Genomic DNA, 18,837 nt, shown 5'->3' with positions numbered 1-18,837 from the left:
TCCTCATCCCTTCCCCTAGAGTCCTCCAAAACTGCCAAATACCTACCCCACTTCCTGAAAAATAAGTCCTCCTGCCCCAGCCATCCATCTATCATCCTCTCATAAGCCGCCACCCTCCCCATCTCCGCACACCACACTGGAAATGGTGGCACTCCGTCTGACTTCCATCCCCTTAAAATAATTTGTCTACTGATCATCACATCAGTCAGAACCCAATTTTTTATATATTTTCCCTCGAATTTATAACTTCCCCATCGCCCAAAATGCAAAGTCTGGGGCAAAGTAAAATTTGAGTGCCCAGAATGTCACGCAAATAATTCTGAATCTTTAACCAAAAATCTTGGATCTTTACGCATCCCCAAAAAACATGGGTTGTGTCTCCAACTTCTGATTGGCATCTCCAGCAGGTGGGTGTGTCTTTAAGACCAAGCCTATAAAATCTAGAGGGGGTCCAATAAAATCTTTGTAAAATCTTAAATTGCATAAGGCGAACCCTTGCACCTCTAGATGCAGACTTGACATTTTTAAGAATCTTAGTCCACACTCCATCCTCCAATACCAAATTCAAATCTTTCTCCCATAATTTCTTAATAGAAGTTAAAACTCAATCCCACATACTCTGAATTAACAGGGAGTAGTACACTGATGCCTCATGACCTTTTCCAAAAGCCACAATCACCTCTCCCAAAGCATCTGCATCCTCAGGGGGGTGTGTGCTACTACCAAAAATAGTACAGAGCAGGTGGCGCAATTGTAAATACCTATAAAACTGAGGTCTGGGGATCCCAAAATGTTGGACTAAGTTTTCAAACGATATCAACTCTCCACTTTCATATAGGTCACCGAGTGTAGCAACCCCCGTCACAATCCACTCTGGCCAGCAGAAAGGGGACTTGCCAATACACAGTCTTGGGTTCTGCCATACAGTATGCTCGAGGCAGCATTTAAATAAGTGTCCAATTTAAACAATCTGGACACTTTAGTCCATACCGAGTGTAAATGCGAAATAATGGGGTGTAACTTAACTTTTCCAATCAGTTTGATAGAGATGCTTTGTAACGGCGAAATAGGGGCAAGAACTGCCTGTTCAATAACAAACCAGGGAGGGGCTCTCTCAGGTGGAAGTGACCAATGAGCCAAATGTCTGAGACTGAAAGCATAGTAATAAAATAAAATCTTGGGTAGGCCTAGCCCACCTTTGTCAATCGGCCTATGTAACTTATTGAAATGCAATCTGGGACATTTCCCATTCCAAATGAAGGACTTCACTATGCTGTCAAATTCCTTGAAATAAGAGAGGGGGACATCTACAGGTAGGGACTGTAGCAGGTAGTTAAATTTTGGAATACAATTCATTTTAATAACATTAACCTTCCCAATCATCGATAAATGTAATGAAGCCCACTTGCCCACATCGCTCGAAAACCTTTTTATTAAAGGGTCAAAATTAACACTAACTAAATCAGACAAATTTGCTGGGAATAAAATCCCCAAATACTTAATGCCCTGTTTGGGCCACTGGAAGGCACCCGGCTGGAAAGCCGTTACTGGACAGTACGCTGTCAGAGCCAAAACTTTGGATTTAGACCAATTGACTTTGTATACTGAGAACTTAGAAAAGGAATTAATAATTCTGTGGAGGCAAGGCATAGAGTAGGTCTAGTAGGTTCAGAGACAAATAATAAAATATCATCTGCGTAAAGCAGAAGTTTATGCGCCACACCTCCCGCCACCACCCCTGGAAAATCATCCTCCTTTCTTATCGCAGCTGCTAATGGTTCCAGGGCAAGACAGAACAATAAAGGGGAAAGAGGGCAGCCCTGCCGAGTTCCCGTATCCAAAGTAAAATAATCTGAAATTAATCAATTTGTTTGTACCACTGCTACAGGGTGTCTATAAATTAACTTAATCCAACCAATAAAAGTATTTCCGAAACCTTAAAAAGATAATCCCATTCTACCATATCAAACGCCTTTTTCGGCGTGAAGTGAGATGGCAGCGACCGGAGACTGATCATTCGCCACTGACCACATAATATTGATGAGACGCCTGATGTTATCAGAAGAGCTACGGCCCTGAATAAATGGGCAGTGGTGGCTCAGCGATTAAGGCTCTGGGTTACTGATCAGAAGGTCAGGGGTTCAAGCCCCAGCACCGCCAAGATGCCACTGTTGGGCCCTTGAGCAAGGGCCTTGACCCTATCTGCTCCAGGGGTGCCATATCATGGCTGACCCTGCACTCTGACCCCAGCCTAGCTGGGATATGTGAAAAAGAAGAATTTCACTGTATATGTGCAAATGTATAATGTGTGATAAATAAAGAAAATTATAATATAATTAGTCAGAATTTTTGACTGGTCTAGTTAGATCTAGTTGGATCAGGGAGATTGGATGGTAACTTTTACACTCACTTGGATCTTTGTATTTTTGAAGAATCAGAATGATCCAAGCTTGTGTCATGGTTGGTAGAAGCTTTCCGTTCTTTAATGATTCAGTATAAACTTCTAACAAAAGTGGAGCCAGTTCTGTAGCATAAGATCTGAAAAATTCAGCGGCAAAACCATCTGGCCTCGGAGCCTTGCCAGTAGGTAGGGACTTAATTACCTCATCAAGCTCCTCCAAGGTTATCTCAGAATCAAGAGAGTTTTTTTGTTCAATCGTCAGTTTAGGGAGTTCTAATGGTTCCACAAAGTTTCTAATATCTTCATCAGTAGACGAAGACATGGAACTATAAAGATCAATATAGAACTCTTTAAAGGCATTATTAATATCAATGGCTGAAGTAAAAATTTCACAACCAGCAGATTTCACTGAGGGAATGATAGAAAGAGACTCTCTCTGCTTCATATATCTAGCCAAAAGCTTCCCTGCTTTGTCACCCGACTCAAAGTATGACTGTCTTGCCCTGAATAACCAAAACTCCACTTTCTGTGACAAAATAGTATTATATCTGTATTTCAATCGGGTCAATTCTCTGAGGCCATCAGCTGACATTCAGTGCTTCAGCTCTGCCTCGGCACTTTTAATATTCTCTTCCAACTCCACGAGTTCTCGTGCATTGGATTTTTTGATGAATGAGGCATACTGTATGATCCGACCCCTAAGAACCTCCTTAAGTGCCTCCCAAGCCACGCCCACAGAGGATACCGAGGACCAGTTGGTCTTCATATAAACATTGATTTCAGTCTTTAACATTTGTTGGAAATCAGGATTTTACAAAAGGGACACATTAAGGCGCCAACTATATGATTTCTTTTTCTCTATATGTGGCATCACCTCTAAACTCACCAGGGCATGATCTGAGACTAAAATGTTTCCAACTGAGCAATCCACAGCAGATGAAATGAGGGATTTGGATATCAAAAAAAAAATCTGTTCTAGAATAAATCTTATGGACTGATGAAAAAAATTTATTGTCCCTACCAGATGGGTTCAAATGTCTCCAAATATCCGTAAGACCAAGATTTTTACACATCCTGTGAAGCGTCAATGTTGCTGTAGGGGGTTTACACACTTTTGCTTCACTATGATCAAGAACTGAGTCCATCAAAAGATTAAAGTCTCCTCCCAATATTATATTATGAAGGGTGCCAGCGGCTTGCAACATCCCTTCAAGATCTATAAAAAAGCCTTGATCATCAGCGTTAGGTGCGTAAATATTAGCCAAAATCAACCTTTGCCCCTGAATTTCAACTAACACAATAATGACTCTTCCTAATTTATCTTTAATCTGTTTGAGACATTTGAATTGTAGATGTTTATTAATCAATATAATGACTCCCTTGCTCTTGCTTGAGCCAGCACTTAAAAAAAACATGTCCACCCCATATCTTCCCAAATTTTTCAGCTTCCTGCAGGGAGAGATGTGTTTCTTGAAGAAACACTATATCATATTTATTACGCTTAAGAAAAGAACTAACCTTCCTTCTTTTTATGGGGTGCCCCAACCCATTTACATTCCATGTGGAGAGAGATAGTACACTCATATTAACATTTGACATATTGATATAATAAAAAAAAAAATTGTGTGTGAAAAACTAAATTATACAGACCACATTCCCCATTAGTGAAACAATCAACCCCCGAACAAAACAAACAGAAAAAAGAAAAACGTGCACATTATACCCACGCACGAAAGCGCCAACCGACGACAGTCCTTTAAACTCAAAAGGTCCACGAACGCCCACGAGCCTCCACGACAACTTTGCCATCGGATTGCTCATTTTTGCCTCACAAATTACATAACAGAAAATACTTTGTAAAATAAACCCAGCAAATAGGAAGAATGAACACAAAGAATGTGTAGATTCATTCACAGAACTGTCTTAATGGTGTGATCATCCACAAAACAAATTCCAGCCGATATAAAACCATTCAGATTCCTCGGACAGACAAATGAATGTTCAGTGAGCCAGCTGTTAAGAATTCAGCGAATGACGTAATCATTCCAATGTCCCATAAAAATTCAATAGAACAAGCTCCAGCCGCTAGGTGGAACCAATACAAAAAGAAACAAAAGCGGCATCCCGGTTCCCCGGATGGTCAAGTCAATTCACTCGGAGGCTGCATAAACGTATATACCATGACTTACACAATCCGTCAACTTTATAAAAGACATCCTTTGTGCGGTCATCCATAGTGTCCACTCTCAAACTGTCCGGGAACTTCAATGCAAAAGTAATCTTTCATCAATGCAAAAGTTTCTTTAAGGAAAAGTGTTCATCACAAAACAACTTGTGGCCTGTTATGTCGAGCAGACTCGGGAAAAACTCGTCTTGGAATTTCACTATATCTCTGCCCTCCTCATGCTCAGGAATTCCAACAATTCGAACGTTATTCCTGCGGCTTCTATTCTCAAGATCTTCAAGCTTTTCAAGGAGATGTTCCAAATCAACTTTGGTCACGGGTGGATTAGCGGTTAATTCCCTCTCCGAAGATTCCAGAAAATCGATTTGTCTCTCAACATCAGTCACTCTTGTACCTAACTCAGAGAATTTTATTTCCATCGCCATAATCGATCGACGTATTACAGCGAGATCCTCCAAGTCAGCAAGAATCTTCGTCAACATCACCGACATGTTGGACAACTGACGTTTGATCTCCTCTCCCGCCGCGCCATCTAAATCGTGTCCCCTGTCTGTAGGCCTGTCGGGGCTTTCATCCTGAACACGTAAGTGTCTTTTAATGTCTCCAGAGCTCAAGGATTTTGACTTCTTTGCCATGTGTTGCAACAAAGGACAAATGTGTAACTGGGTATTTCAAAATTCACCAGATTATAACATGAAAATAATCGAAAATACAGCAAAGTGCGCAGAGCTCGTCGCTCACACGTATGCTCCTTGCATGGCGTCACATGACCCCTGGCATATTGTATTTTTATAATCCCTGAGTGCTTCACAATAGTTTTGTCTGGATTCAGCTTTGTGTAGCTCTCTGTGTTTTTGGTTAGAGAGCTGTCTGAGTAGTTTTCTTTTAATTTCACATTCTTTATCAAACCAAATTTCATCCCCAGTTTATAGTTTAGTTGTCTTGTTTGTACAGAGTAGGTTTGCTTTGATTGAGCACCTTTGATAAATATCATTTATTTGTTGTGCTGCAGAATTTACGTCAATCTTGTTAGCCATAAACTGTGTTATTTGAAATCTATTGATTAGGTTGGACATTTCTTTGGAGCTAATTGCACTAAGGAATTCGGACTCATATTTTGGGGACCATTTGTATGTTGGGTTTAGTTTGAACAGTTGCTGGGCCCTTGGTCTGTTCTATGGTGTTGAATTTTCTTTAGGAACACATTAATTTGACAGTGGTCTGATAAGGAAGACTGTGGTCTGACAGTGAATGCACGTATATAGAAGGGGTCCATGTCTGTAATGGCATAGTCGACTACACTAGCCCCAAGGGCTGAGCAGTATGTGAATCGACCTAAAGAATCCCCTCGGGTCCTACCATTAAGCATTTGCAGACCCAGGCCTCGAAAGAGACACACCAACTCCTTACCGTTTTTGTTGACTGTACTGTCCGGATTGTTCCGTGTTGTAGTGGTGGGGGTTAGATGTGTGTTGGCTTTCAGTATGTGGTTATTCCCATGGGTATCTATATTGTCCGATTCTGAACCTGTCCTTGCATTTAGGTCCCCACATCTCAACCCACTATCTCGCTCTCTCTCTATATATCTGTCTCTCTCTATCTGTGAGTTGGGGGAGGGGGGGGGGGGGTGTTACATTTTTAATAATACATTTATCGAATGCTCATTCATTAGTTGTGGTTGTCCCTCAGGAGATGGCAGGATGCTACAAATCTTGCAGCTATATTTGCACGATCAGCTTTTTCGCCGAGGATAAAAGGAATTTTTTCAGTTGGGGTGCAGTTATTAAATTAAATATTTTGTTAATTTTGGGATAATAGTGGTTTCTGATGATTTCATATTTTGGACATTCCGTGAGGAAGTGCAGCTCTGTCTCCATGATTACCAGATTGCAGTGGGAGCAGAGTCTCTCCTCATGGGATACCCACATCTGTCTGCACCACCCCATCTCTATGGCCAGGCTGTGCTCACTGAGTCTGTACATCGTCAATGCTTTTCTTAAGTTCACATCAGTCTCTCGCTCTCTCTCTCTCTCTCTCTCTCTCTCTCTCTCTCTCTCTCTCTCTCTGAGCGCATGTGCGGAGTAACTGGGAGGAGTGTGTGAGTGTTTGAGCGTGTGGCGGCTTTTTTGAGTGAGTTTTTCCTTTTTCCTATTTCTGTAATAATTTAGTTTAGATTAGTTTGTAGTTATTTCTAATTAGCTGTTAGGGGTTGTGAAAATGTCGGCATACTCTGATGGGTTTGCTGCTTTAACTGCCCGGATTGGCTGTAAATGTATACCAGATGAATCTATCACTGTTGAAGACTGTTTGACTGCTATTAGCAGTGAAATAGGTGCTCGGAACATAATGTCAGCATCTAGAATGAATAAAGCTGTCGTTGTGTTTTTGAAAGAAGAGTCTATGGTTCATCATTTAGTAGAAGTCGGCTTATCTGTTGGTGATGCTTTTCTGCTGTTTTACCGCTGTCGAGCCCTTCTAAAAAGGTAACTCTTTCCAATGTGCCTCCGTTTATCTCTAATGACTCACTTGAGCGATTACTTGGCCGCTATGGTAAAATAGTGATGCCGAAATGATTCCCCTCGCTGAAAAACATCCTGACTTGAAACATGTTATGTCCTTTAGACGTCAAACCTTCATGATTTTGAATGTTGAATTTCAAAACTTGGATGTTTCTGTGAAATTGACTCTGTCAGGTAAAGATTATACAATTTTTATCAGCACGGACTCAATGAAATGTTTTTCTTGTGGGATTTTTGGTCACACAAAACAAAAATGTCCATCTAATAAGGTGGCTAAACAAAATGAGATGGAACCTAATATATTTCTGGAGCGAGTGGCTTCTACTTCGGAAAATATCAATCAGGATGTAGATAATAAGACTGATCAGCGGGCTGTATCCGATTCTTTGTCTAAAGATGAAGAATATCCGAATGAGCACGCAGCAAACAGTCATGCTGAGGGTGCAGAAACGCGTTCAGTGAACGCTAGTGAGTGTGATAATGTCAGCAGTGGGGCTTGCGGTGGAACAGAGACCACCGCTGCGGGAACCAGTGACCCAGAGTGCCCGGGGGAGCCAAGTGAGCTCGCGGGAGCCGGAGAGTCGTGGGACTCGCAAGCATCTGTTGGCCTGTCACAGAGTGACGTGGACCAGCTCACCGAGAGAGGTGAGACTCAGTCTATAGATATTGATTCTAATAGTGAGGCATCTGATATTGTAGATTATCTCACTGATGTCAGTTCACAAGGAAGTTCTGCAGGAAAAAAATGCAGCCTTCAAATGAAGCCACCTTATTATACGGTACAACAAATTAACGATTTTCTTGACAGCACTTTCAATCAGCGAAGACCAAAATTAGAGAAGTATTTCTCTGATTTGCAACTTTTTGTCGATTCTTGTGTTATAGCTATGAGAAAGGCTTCATTGGAGGAGCTCGACCAGCCTAAACGATATAGACTCAAGAAACGTGAGCGCTGTTAAAAAAGATTAAAAACTTGTCAAAAGAAATATTAATAGGGCCATGTTCATTAATAGGGTGATTTTTGGGGCTGTTGTTTGCTTTTTCTATTCTTCCCTTATGGCAACCTTAAATATTGGAACATTTAATATTAATGGTTGTCAGGGTATAGAAAAGAGAGCTGCTTTATTTGATTATTTGCGTTTAAAGAAAGCAGGTGTGATTTTATTACAGGAAACACATACAGATCAGCAGAATCAGTCAAAGTGGACTGGTGATTGGAAAAGCAATGTTTTGTTAAGTCATGGAACAAACCTCAGTGCAGGTGTTGCCATCCTTTGTTCCCTATGTGTCAGTAGTCAACCAGATATGGATGAGGTTATGCCTGGTCAGATTCTGAGAGCTGATATTGCCTTAGGTGATACACATTTTTCCTTTTTTAATGTGTATGCTCCAAATGTTGGTCAAGAATGTATTATGTTGGTTGCGAGGTGCAGGAAGTGGTCAGCCATGGTCACCCTCCATCTTCAATATCGCCATTGCGACAATTTGCTTGAGTGAAAAACGGACAGAAAAGTTCGGCATACACCGCTATTGGAGGTGCATGAACCATGAGCGAGCTCAATGTTAAAAAGCTCAAAGTGAATGAGCTGAAAGAGGAGCTCCAGCGTCGAGGCCTGGACACCCGCGGGCTGAAGGCGGATCTGGTGGACAGATTGCAGGCAGCGCTGGAGGTCGAGGTGTCAGGCGATGCTGCACCGGGCGAGGAAGATCAAGACTTGGAGGCTGGAGATGGCAATGAGTATAAAGATGAAGGTGGGGAACAAGATTATGGAGAAGATGATAAGGCACAGTTTGATGATGGAAACAGCACAGACCTCTTCCAGGGTGAGTACGATGATCAGGGGAATGAGAATAATGAAAGCAACGAGGACAGCACCGAGGCCCCCATGCCTGGTTTTGGACAGATTGATCATGCAGCAGATGTGATGCTGGGACAGATGACAGAGCAGTGCCAAGATGACCAGGAGTCTGAGGGCAAGCAGCCGCTCCAGGAGTTGAAGCAGGAATATGAGGTAACACCTTCACATCCTCAGGCAGTGCATACGTTTGAGGAACCAGCATCATGCCAGATGCCAGAGGGAGACTCAAGTCAACACTCCCAGCAGGAAGGACCGGATGGTGATGAAGTGAAGGCAGAGAATAAGACAGATGAGGATGTTCCACAGCAAGCTGAACAAGCCAACGAATGGGGCGCTATGGATGCACAGGTCAAAACAGAGGATGATCGGAACATGTTGCAAGATCGCAAGAGGCCACATGATGACAAACCTACAACCAGCAGCAGCGAAGCTACAATCAACAGTACCAGCAGTATGCTCAGAGCCAGTGGAACCAGTACAGCAACCAGTACGGCAGTTACGGCAACTACAACCAGCAAGGCACCCAAGGCAGTCAGGGCGCCCAGGGAACACAGTAGTAGCATTGCAGCCACTTGAGACGTCCCTCCCAGCTCATTCCCTAAGCAGCATTCCTTATGCTCCTTTGCCTTTTTTATGTTCCCTCTCCTCTTGCCCCATCTTGCCCTTTTTTTGCTCTCTATAGAAATTAATTCTCTCCCTAATTATGCCAAACTTAAAGGTAACCACATTTCTGTGGACCTCCATTGCTCTGTTTGAGTTTTATTGGCAAGTATCCCTGTTTTGATCTTATACTAAATATTTGTTTACACGCTGCTTCATTGTTATTTTTTCTCTCTATGTACTTGTAGATGAAAAGTTTGGCATTTGAAATTAGTATGTGGTATTGTCTGCCCCAAACAGCTCCCACACAATGATGTGCTTAAAGGTTTCAAAATCGAGCAGGATAATTTTGAGGATGCTTTGCACGCTTGGATTACATCGGATGTATAGAGGGAGAGAGACGGGGCATTTGTGTTCCAATAGTTTCACCACTGATTTTATGTTTCTATCTTTTAAGATTAAAGAACCACATTTTGCAGTGGATGGTTATGGGTATTGTTCTGAATGATCATAGGCCTGTATTTACTCATTCATTTAAGACCATGTAACACTTTTGACTAGCTAGATCATATTGGAAATTTTAATACATTTTGAATAAAATTTCTGATGTCTCAAACCTGTGACGGTTATCATTTTCCTTTTAATACCATTTTTTTAAATGATTCTGATTGGTCTGATGCACATCTGTTCTCATGTTGCAGATTAGTAATGATCAAAAATAGTTCCTTGTGTGGATATGTTTTTATCCTGTGTTATGTCTGTAAAGCAGTATCTGCAGATGGTTTTGTGTCGAATCAAAACTCATTATTTCGTATTTGAGAATATAATCTGAAGAACCAAAAAAAAAAAAAAAAAAAAAAGAATGTATTATGTTTTTCAAAATACTTTCTAATGCTTTATCACAGTGTCCTCAGGGAAATATTCTTGTGCTTGGTGGTGATTTCAATTGTACTGTTAATCCAGATCTGGATAGGAATCATGATGAACCTCATCCATCTTCTGCTGGGAGTTTAAAGAAATTAATAAATGATCATCATTTAGTTGATTTGTGGAGGGAGGCCTTTCCTGGGGTTAGACAGTACACATGGTTAAAAGCTAATTCTAATAATATGTCAGGGGCTAGGCTTGATCATTTCTATGTTGAGAAAGGCAATAGGAGTAGGTTTTTTAATAGCTCGATTTCGCCATCTTTTCTGTCAGATCATCACTATTTATCTAATTGTAGTTTCTTTCTCATTTCCTAGATTTTTAAAATCACATTGGCTCTTTAATAACAGATTATTGCAGGACTGCACCTTTATTCATGCTTTTAATCTTTTCTGGAAAACTTGGAGAGAGGAGAGATGTAATTTTCAGTCTTTGAGTCAATGGTTGGACATCGGTAAAGCGCAAATTAAGACTTTTTGCCAACAGTACACTGCACATAGCTCTAGAGCCCTCAAAGAAAAAAGTCTCTTGAACAAGACATCCTTGGGCAAAGCAGTGACTGTACCCACAATAATTCAACTTTTATTGCAAGAGATAAGAGATAAGCTCCTTTTAAAGAATTGATTGGAGGAACAAGGACAAATAGCCCTTCTAAGGACCAGGTTTGCCCAGCTGAATGACATGGATGCTCCTGCAGTTTTCTTTTTTGGACTTGAAAAAAGGTCAAGGGAACAGAAGATCTTTCATCAATTGAAGATTCCATGTGGTGGAGTTACAACTGACCAACGGGAAATTCAACATTGTGCTCTTTCCTTTTATGAGGATTTATACTGTTCTGAGACATGCGACGGAGCAGCTGCTGACAAATTTTTATGTGACCTATCTAAGCTATCTGAAGAGGAACGTGATGACTTAGACAGTCCTTTATCATTTGGAGAACTTTCACAAGCTGTTCAGGAGATGTGTTCTGGGAAATCACCTGGGCTGGATGGTCTTTCAGCAGAATTTTACAAGTCTTTCTGAAATTTAATTGGACAAGACCTATATGATGTTTTTCTTGAATGCATTGATCAAAGAACTCTTCCTTTGAGTTGTCGAAGGGCAATTCTAACACTAATTCCAAAAAAGGGTGATCTTGGGTGTCTAAAGAACTGGCATCCGGTATCATTGATCTGTGCTGATTTTAAGATTTTATCAAATGCATTGACTAATAGACTTAAAAAATATATGGCATCAGTCATTCATAAAGATCAAACATTCTGTGTCCCCAAAAGGTACATTTTTGATAATCTCTTTTTTGTGAGAGATATTATTACAGTTGTAAAATTGCACAATTTGGACATTGGTTTTCTTTCACTGGATCAAGAAAAGGCGTTTGACAGGGTGGATCATCAGTATTTATTTAAGACCCTGGAAGCTTTTGGTTTTGGTCCTTATTTTGTTTCTCTCATTAAATTGTTATATAATGAAATTTATAGCATGTGAAGTCTTAATGGTTCCTTAACTAGGCCTTTCTCTGTAACCAGGGGAATAAGGCAAGGGTGCCCTCTTTCAGGTCTTCTGTGTGCAATTTCTATTGAGCCTCTCCTGGTTTCACTTAGGAGGCAGTTACGTGGTTTTAAGTTTCCCCAGTGTCGATCCAGTTAAACTTACAGCTTACGCAGATGATATAACGGTAGTTATAAAAGACTCTGAAGATGTTACAAGATTGATCTTTACCTTAGATCGATTTTGGCAAGCTTCATCTGCATGTATTAACTGGGGGAATTGTTCATCCTTGCTGTTGGGAGACTGGCAGGGCGCAGGACCTCCCCAGCTACCACAGCAATGTAGATGGGCCAGAGATGGCTTTAGAGTCCTTGGTCTTTATTTTGGGACTAATAGTTACATAGAAAAGAACTGGGAAGGACTATTTGATCAGGTGATTTGTAGAATTCAGAAGTGGCGATGGATTCTTCCACAACCCTCTTATAGAGGGAGATGTTTGGTTATTAACAACTTGGCAGCTTCAATACTATGGCATAAATGTACTGTGATCCTCCTAAAGAATTACTTATTGGTGTTCAAAAAGCATTCTTAATTTTTTGGGGATGGTTGCCATTGGCTTCCTCCAGGTGTCCTTTATCTTCCTGTGGCAGAGGGAGGGCAGGGGTTAATATATTTAGAATATAAAATTTTGGCAATAAGGTTGCATACACTGCAAAAACTCCTGTATTGTTCAGATCAAGTGCCTTGGGTTGTTTTTGGTCTGTATATACTCAAGAATTTTGGAGGAATTGGTCTTGACAAGCAGTTGTTCCTAATGCAGAAATCCTTTGTGGAGAAGACTCATTGTTTGCCTTTCAGTTTCTATGTATCATTGATCAAATCTTGGGATTGTTTAACTGCTAAGACAAGAGGATGAGCATTATGGTATTGCAGAACCTCTTTTTTTTAATCCCCTTTTTGAAATACCATTTAATGTATCACCATCTTTAATAACCACATTTTTGAATGCTGGCATCACCAAAGTTATAGACTTGATTGATTTAATGAAAGGCCAGTGGAGAACTGTACATGAACTTGCTGACCAAGTTGGGCTAACTTCGGTTAGAATTATGGAGGGATTAATTAGGAATTTTAAGGCCTCTTTCCCTCCGATGCTGACTTCTTTTATGAATAATGTTCTTCTGAATGGTTTTATTCCTCAGACATTTCCTGAGTTTAAGGTGGTTCTTAAAGATTGGGAATTTGTTGATGATACAAGTCAGACAAACTTGCTGAAACGTTACGGGGATTTGGTATTTTATTGTATTGAGAAACAAATGTTATATCATATTTGTGTCAAATCTGTACATCTGAGACAACTGAAGCAAAGACCAGATACTAAATGGAGGTCTTGGCTATCTATTTCTGATGAGGTATATCCATCCTGGAGATTACTGTACAAACCTCCTATCTCTAAGTGATGTGGGGACCTTCAGTGGAGGTTACTGCATTGCATTGTCGCCTCAAATTCTTTTATTTCAAAGCTTAATGAGACTGTTTTACCAATATGTTCTTTTTGTAATGCACTTGACACTGTTTTTCATATGTTTTGTGAGTGTTTTCGACTCTGCTCTTTGTTTGAGTTGTTGGGGAAAATTATTGTAAAATTGGGTATTTCATATACCAGTAGTCTATTTATATTGGGTTGCCGATATAAGAGGTCTTGGCAGCAACAGTGTACACTTGCCAATTTTTTAATAGGGCAAGCTAAACTTGCAATTTTTAAGACACATCAGTGTAAAAATGCTGGCGAGGATGTAAATATGGTGACCCTATTTAAGTCTTTGGTGAAATCAAGAGTGATCATTGAATATACTTACTATCGGCATACTAATAATGTTCCTTATTTTGAATGGAGATGGGGTGTTGGAGGGGCATTGGTAATTATAAGTGAATCAGGGAACCTGGTATTTAATTGGTAATAGTATGTAATATTATTATAGTTTTCTCTCTCTCTCTCTCTCTCTCTCTCTCTCTCTCACACACACACACACACACACACACACACACACACACACACACTCTCTCTCTCTCTCTCTCTCTCTCTCTCTCTCCCTCTCTCTCCCTCTCTCTCTGTTGTTGACCTGTTTACCTTTCTATGCAAATCACAAACACTATTTATTAGTATTGAAGTGTTTAGTTGTGAATATTAAAATCCTCTATTAATCATGTTTCTTTCTGAGCCTCCGTCATTGTATGCATAATTACACTCACAAATAAATAAAACGACGCACATTTTTCCAGTAATCAGATATAATTAAATCAGTGGACGACAGATAAATTAACAATAAACACTCACACCAGCTCATGTACATTTTAATGCACTCTGTGAAGTGTGTGTGTGTAGGTGTTTGTGTGTGTAAGTGTTTGTGTGTAAGTGTTTATGTGTGTGTAAGTGTTTGTGTGTATGTAAGTGTTTGTGTATAAGTGTTTGTGTGTTTGTGTAAGTGTTTGTGTGAATGTGTTTTTGTGTTTGTGTAAGTGTTTGTGTGTTTGTTTGTGTGTAAGTGTTTCTGTGTTTGTGTAAGTGTTTGTGTGTATGCAAGTGTTTGTGTAAGTGTTTGTGTGTATGCAAGTGTTTGAGTGTTTGTGTAACTGTTTGTGCGTAAGTGTTTGTGTGTTTGTGTAAGTGTTTGTGTGTGTAAGTGTTTGTGTGTTCATGTAAGTGTTTGTAAGTGTCTGTGTGTTTGTGTAAGTGTTTGTGTGTGTAAGTGTTTGTGTTTGTGTAAGTGTTTGTGTGAATGTAAGTGTTTATGTGAGTGTGTAAGTGTTTGTGTTTGTGTAAGTGTTTGTGTGTTTGTTTGTAAGTGTTTCTGTGTTTGTGTAAGTGTTTGCGTGTATGCAAGTGTTTGTGTGTTTGTGTAAGTGTTTGTGTGTAAGTGTTTGTGTGTTTGTGTAATTGTTTGTGTGTAAGTGTTTGTGTGTTTAAGTGTTTGTGTGTTTGTGTGTGTGTAAGTGTCTGTGTGTTTGTGTAAGTGTGTGTGTAAGTGCCTGTGTGTTTGTGTAAGTGTTTGTGTAAGTGTTTGTGTGTGTAAGTGTTTGTATGTGTAAGTGTCTGTGTTTCTGTAAGTGTTTGTGTAAGTGTTTGTGTGTGTAAGTGTGTGCAAGTGTTTGTGTGTGTAAGTGTTTGTGTGTTTGTGTAAATGTTTGTGTGTGTAAGTGTTTGTGTAAATGTTTGTGTGTGTAAGTGTTTGTGTAAGTGTTTGTGTGCAAGTGTTTATGTGTGTTTGTGTTTTTGTGTAATTGTTTGTGTGTGTAAGTGTTTGTGTGTGTGTGTAAGTGTTTGAGTCTGTTGTGTGTGTGTGTGTGTGTGTGTGTGTGTGTGTGATGGGAAATAAAGTCTATTTACTGACAGATTTATTTGAGCACTCTGTGTGTGTTTACAGTTTGATTGTCTTCATCATCGTTGTCTGTCATATAAATGACGTGAACTTGATTTATATACACAAACTGTGTCAGTCTATAATGCAGATAAATCAAAGTGACATGATATTATTAAAGAGTCAGTATATCTCTCCAGAAAAATAATTCATCCATTATGTTGAATATCAATTTACCAATCACATGAAAAGATAATAATTATTTTTTCAATCATAGCACAAATGTTTATTGGGTTTTATAATTTGTTTGCCTGTCCAGGTTATTGAATGGTAGAAAAATAACTGATATTTTAATGAAGTGATCAGATTGAGGAAGAACTGCTTCTGCATCCATCAGAAAACTACTCACTAAAAATACCAATGGCAAAACTGAAACTCATGTTGATCGAAAACTCATCTAGACATGCACATACTCATGATGATGATGTGACCTATGACCTCCAGCCTGTGTCAGATACACAAAAACATCACTAAATCAATCATGAAATCATGAAACGACTTTTAAACAAAGAAAATAAAAGCAATGAAACTTCAGCATGTGTAATTCACTTTAGAGTGCTTTCACACTTGGTTTGATTGCTTGGGCAAAACCCGAGTTTGTTTCCTCCCGCTGCCCCCACTGGTCTTTGTTCACATCATATTATTTGGGTCCGAACCGCAGCCCGATTATGTCATCAACATGAGTATAAGTGGCAACTGTTTACCACTGTGACTAGGTAACAACTCGAGAAGATGTCACTATGTTAAGTATTAAAGTTTGTCTCTTTGGATTTACCAAAGATGCCATGCACAGAAAAACAATTGTGTTCGTGTCCCACGGATGCATTGAATGTGCAGTGATGTGATGAATATTAGCATTTGTCTGCCAAAAGCTTGCAGATGCATTGCAAGAGATGTGAAGAATGTGAGCTGCTCTTTGAAGGCGGTGTATTTGGACAAAATAATGTATGAGAAATGGATTACCACAATAATTGCGATCGCGAGTTTGCAAAGATGTGAATTATATGTCATCACAAGCGCTTCACTTTGGCAATTTGGTACGATTGTGTTCATATCAGCAGCAAACCGTACCAGAGTTCACATGAACCGTAACTCAGAACACCTTTCCAAGCGGACCCGGGTGCGGTTCCCAGGTGCACACCCAAGTTTGAAAAACCACCTTCAGAAACCAGCTGACTGACACTGACACTAAAGACTCACTGAAGCCACAACAAGTGTTTAAATCAGATCAAAATACTTCAGTATAATGACACTTAATAATAATGTAAGAGAGAGAGAGAGGAGACTTGTATAAGAGTTTTCTCTCAGTGTTAAACCAAACCCTGCTGATAAGACCAGATTACAGTGAGTTTAGCTGAATTTACACACTGGTCTGGGCTGGATAACGCTGAATAGTGTTGCTCTAACTGGTGAAACAGATATGTTATATCAGAAGTCATTGCTTCAGTCTGCTGTAGTCTATAATTCAGTGTAACATGTCGAATATGATCACTGCAGTCCTGAGCAGTTCCTTTGTGTTCTTGTCTCTTGTGTTTTTTTTTTTGTTTGTTTGTTTTTTGTTTTTTTGCATATTCTGGAGATGCGTTTGAATTTGGTTTGAACTGCTTCCTGTATTTTTGATGCTGTTTGACTTTTGACAGATTTAGTGGTTTTTGCCTGTTTATTACTGTAACTTTTGTCTGTTCACACACATGAATGGGATGTTCATGAGATACATACATCTTATAAAAAGTGGATTCAGGAAGATGATTCATATTATTATTGTGCAGTAATCACTTCCTGGGTAGAACCTTGAGAAATGTTTGTAGTGTTTATGTGTTACTACTGTTATTTTTTTCTCATCTCAAATATTTATGGAGATAATCAAACAGAAAGTGAGACTGTTCATACTGAACATATACTGAAAAATATGTATCTCCAGTTTGACCAGTTGAGTCTTCATTCTGGAAAGTGTCACATTCACTCACATTGTAAACGTTGCTGAAAGTCATTTTAACATGTGTCAGGATTATAACTGCAGAGAACAGGTCAAAACACATCTGTGATATCACATCGCCTGAAGACAGAGCACATTGACTTCATGACACACAATCACGTCATGTACAGCGTCAAGGATTTTTCCCATCTATCAGTTTAAATGGGGATTATTTTAAACTGCTGTGGAAGGTCATTTGAGCCCCGTGTCTGATAATTGTAGATTGTAATTTGCATTTAGAATGGACATTACTTTGTCTAAAGCTTTTTAACTGCATCCTCAAAAAACTCTTGACTTGTGGGTCACGAATCCCTTCAAGAGTCTTTGAGTTCAAAATGATCCAATAAAATCTCAGAGAGGAAACAAAGAAGCTGAAATGATTCCTGCAGTCTTGATCTGTGAGACAATTAAACATCAGCAGCTGAAACACAGAAGAAATGTAATATATGAGAAACAGACTGAAAGAGACGTGTGTGTCTTGTCTCACATTTTACATCATAAATCATGAAGTGAGTTTATCTGGACAAACTCAAAGTCGTTTAACCTTGACATTTTAATATCATTCCAAGACACATCAGTCGCTTCTGATAAATGAATATGATAAATTCAGTTTTTGGCATGGGCGGATCAATCTTAAAATATTAGTACTTCTGATACTAACATTTTCATATCAGCCATTGATAACCATTTTAACCTCAGAAATAAAGCTTTAATAGAGTTGTTGATATCAATATCAGTGATATTGAAACAAAACTTGGTGTCATCGCTGACCTCTGATCAGTGTGTGTTTGATAGAGATTCTTCATCACATAAAGACAAACAGAAACACGCTTCTGCTAAAACAACAAACTGATTCCTCACTGAGACTTCATTGATCAAGTACTGTTGTGTTTTTCCTTTCTTAAATGACAAGTGTGCGCTGAATACTAATTTATGTGTCGCTCTGAGAACGTCACCGCTACCAGAAAACCATCAAACAAACCAACGAGGAACACCACAGATCTGTCCACAAAGATATGAGCAGTTTGAGACAAAATCAATTAATAACACAATAGAAAACACACTTTGTTCTGTATTCTACTGCGGGGAAACGTTTTAGCCCTCACAGTTTCTCTAAAAATCTTCTAATGAAATCTCAAATCTTTACTAAACGATAAATAAAAAACTGACCAGTTTTTAATAGTTTCTGCAGGACTGCTTACAAACGATGCTGCTGTCGGCCTGTTTGAATCTCTATAGACCTCTATAGTTTCACTATAGAGCAGTAAAAATCACATTCATTTATCCCGTAGAGGAACTGATTATTAACGATAACTTATAAACCTTTAAAGACAGAACTACTGTGAGCTACGAGGTTGTTCATCGATGGTATATGCTTCTGTTATTTCAACTTCATTGTTTAAAAATCATGTTTGATAGCAGAATTCATGGTAAGCAGCTACATTACCCATGGTCCACCAATCA

The 18,837-nt window shown here is 39.4% G+C and overlaps 2 protein-coding genes across 2 annotated transcripts in view; both read left to right on the top strand.

The window, feature by feature from the left end:
- LOC127421832 (limbic system-associated membrane protein-like) overlaps positions 1–18,837 on the top strand; it is a 366,863-nt gene that overhangs the window by 112,051 nt on the left and 235,975 nt on the right. The gene's annotated exons all lie outside the window — the stretch shown is intronic.
- LOC127422372 (heterogeneous nuclear ribonucleoprotein U-like) lies at positions 8,583–9,540 on the top strand. Its single transcript, XM_051665847.1, has one exon. It carries the CDS (start codon positions 8,653–8,655, stop codon positions 9,538–9,540), a length of 888 nt encoding a protein of 295 aa, XP_051521807.1. The 5' UTR covers positions 8,583–8,652.

Source organism: Myxocyprinus asiaticus, chromosome 31 (assembly GCF_019703515.2).
Source record: "Myxocyprinus asiaticus isolate MX2 ecotype Aquarium Trade chromosome 31, UBuf_Myxa_2, whole genome shotgun sequence".
NCBI classification, from domain to species: Eukaryota; Metazoa; Chordata; class Actinopteri; order Cypriniformes; family Catostomidae; genus Myxocyprinus; species Myxocyprinus asiaticus.
The sequence above is the reverse complement of the archived record's forward strand: the minus strand, read 5'-3'. Positions and strand labels throughout refer to the sequence as shown.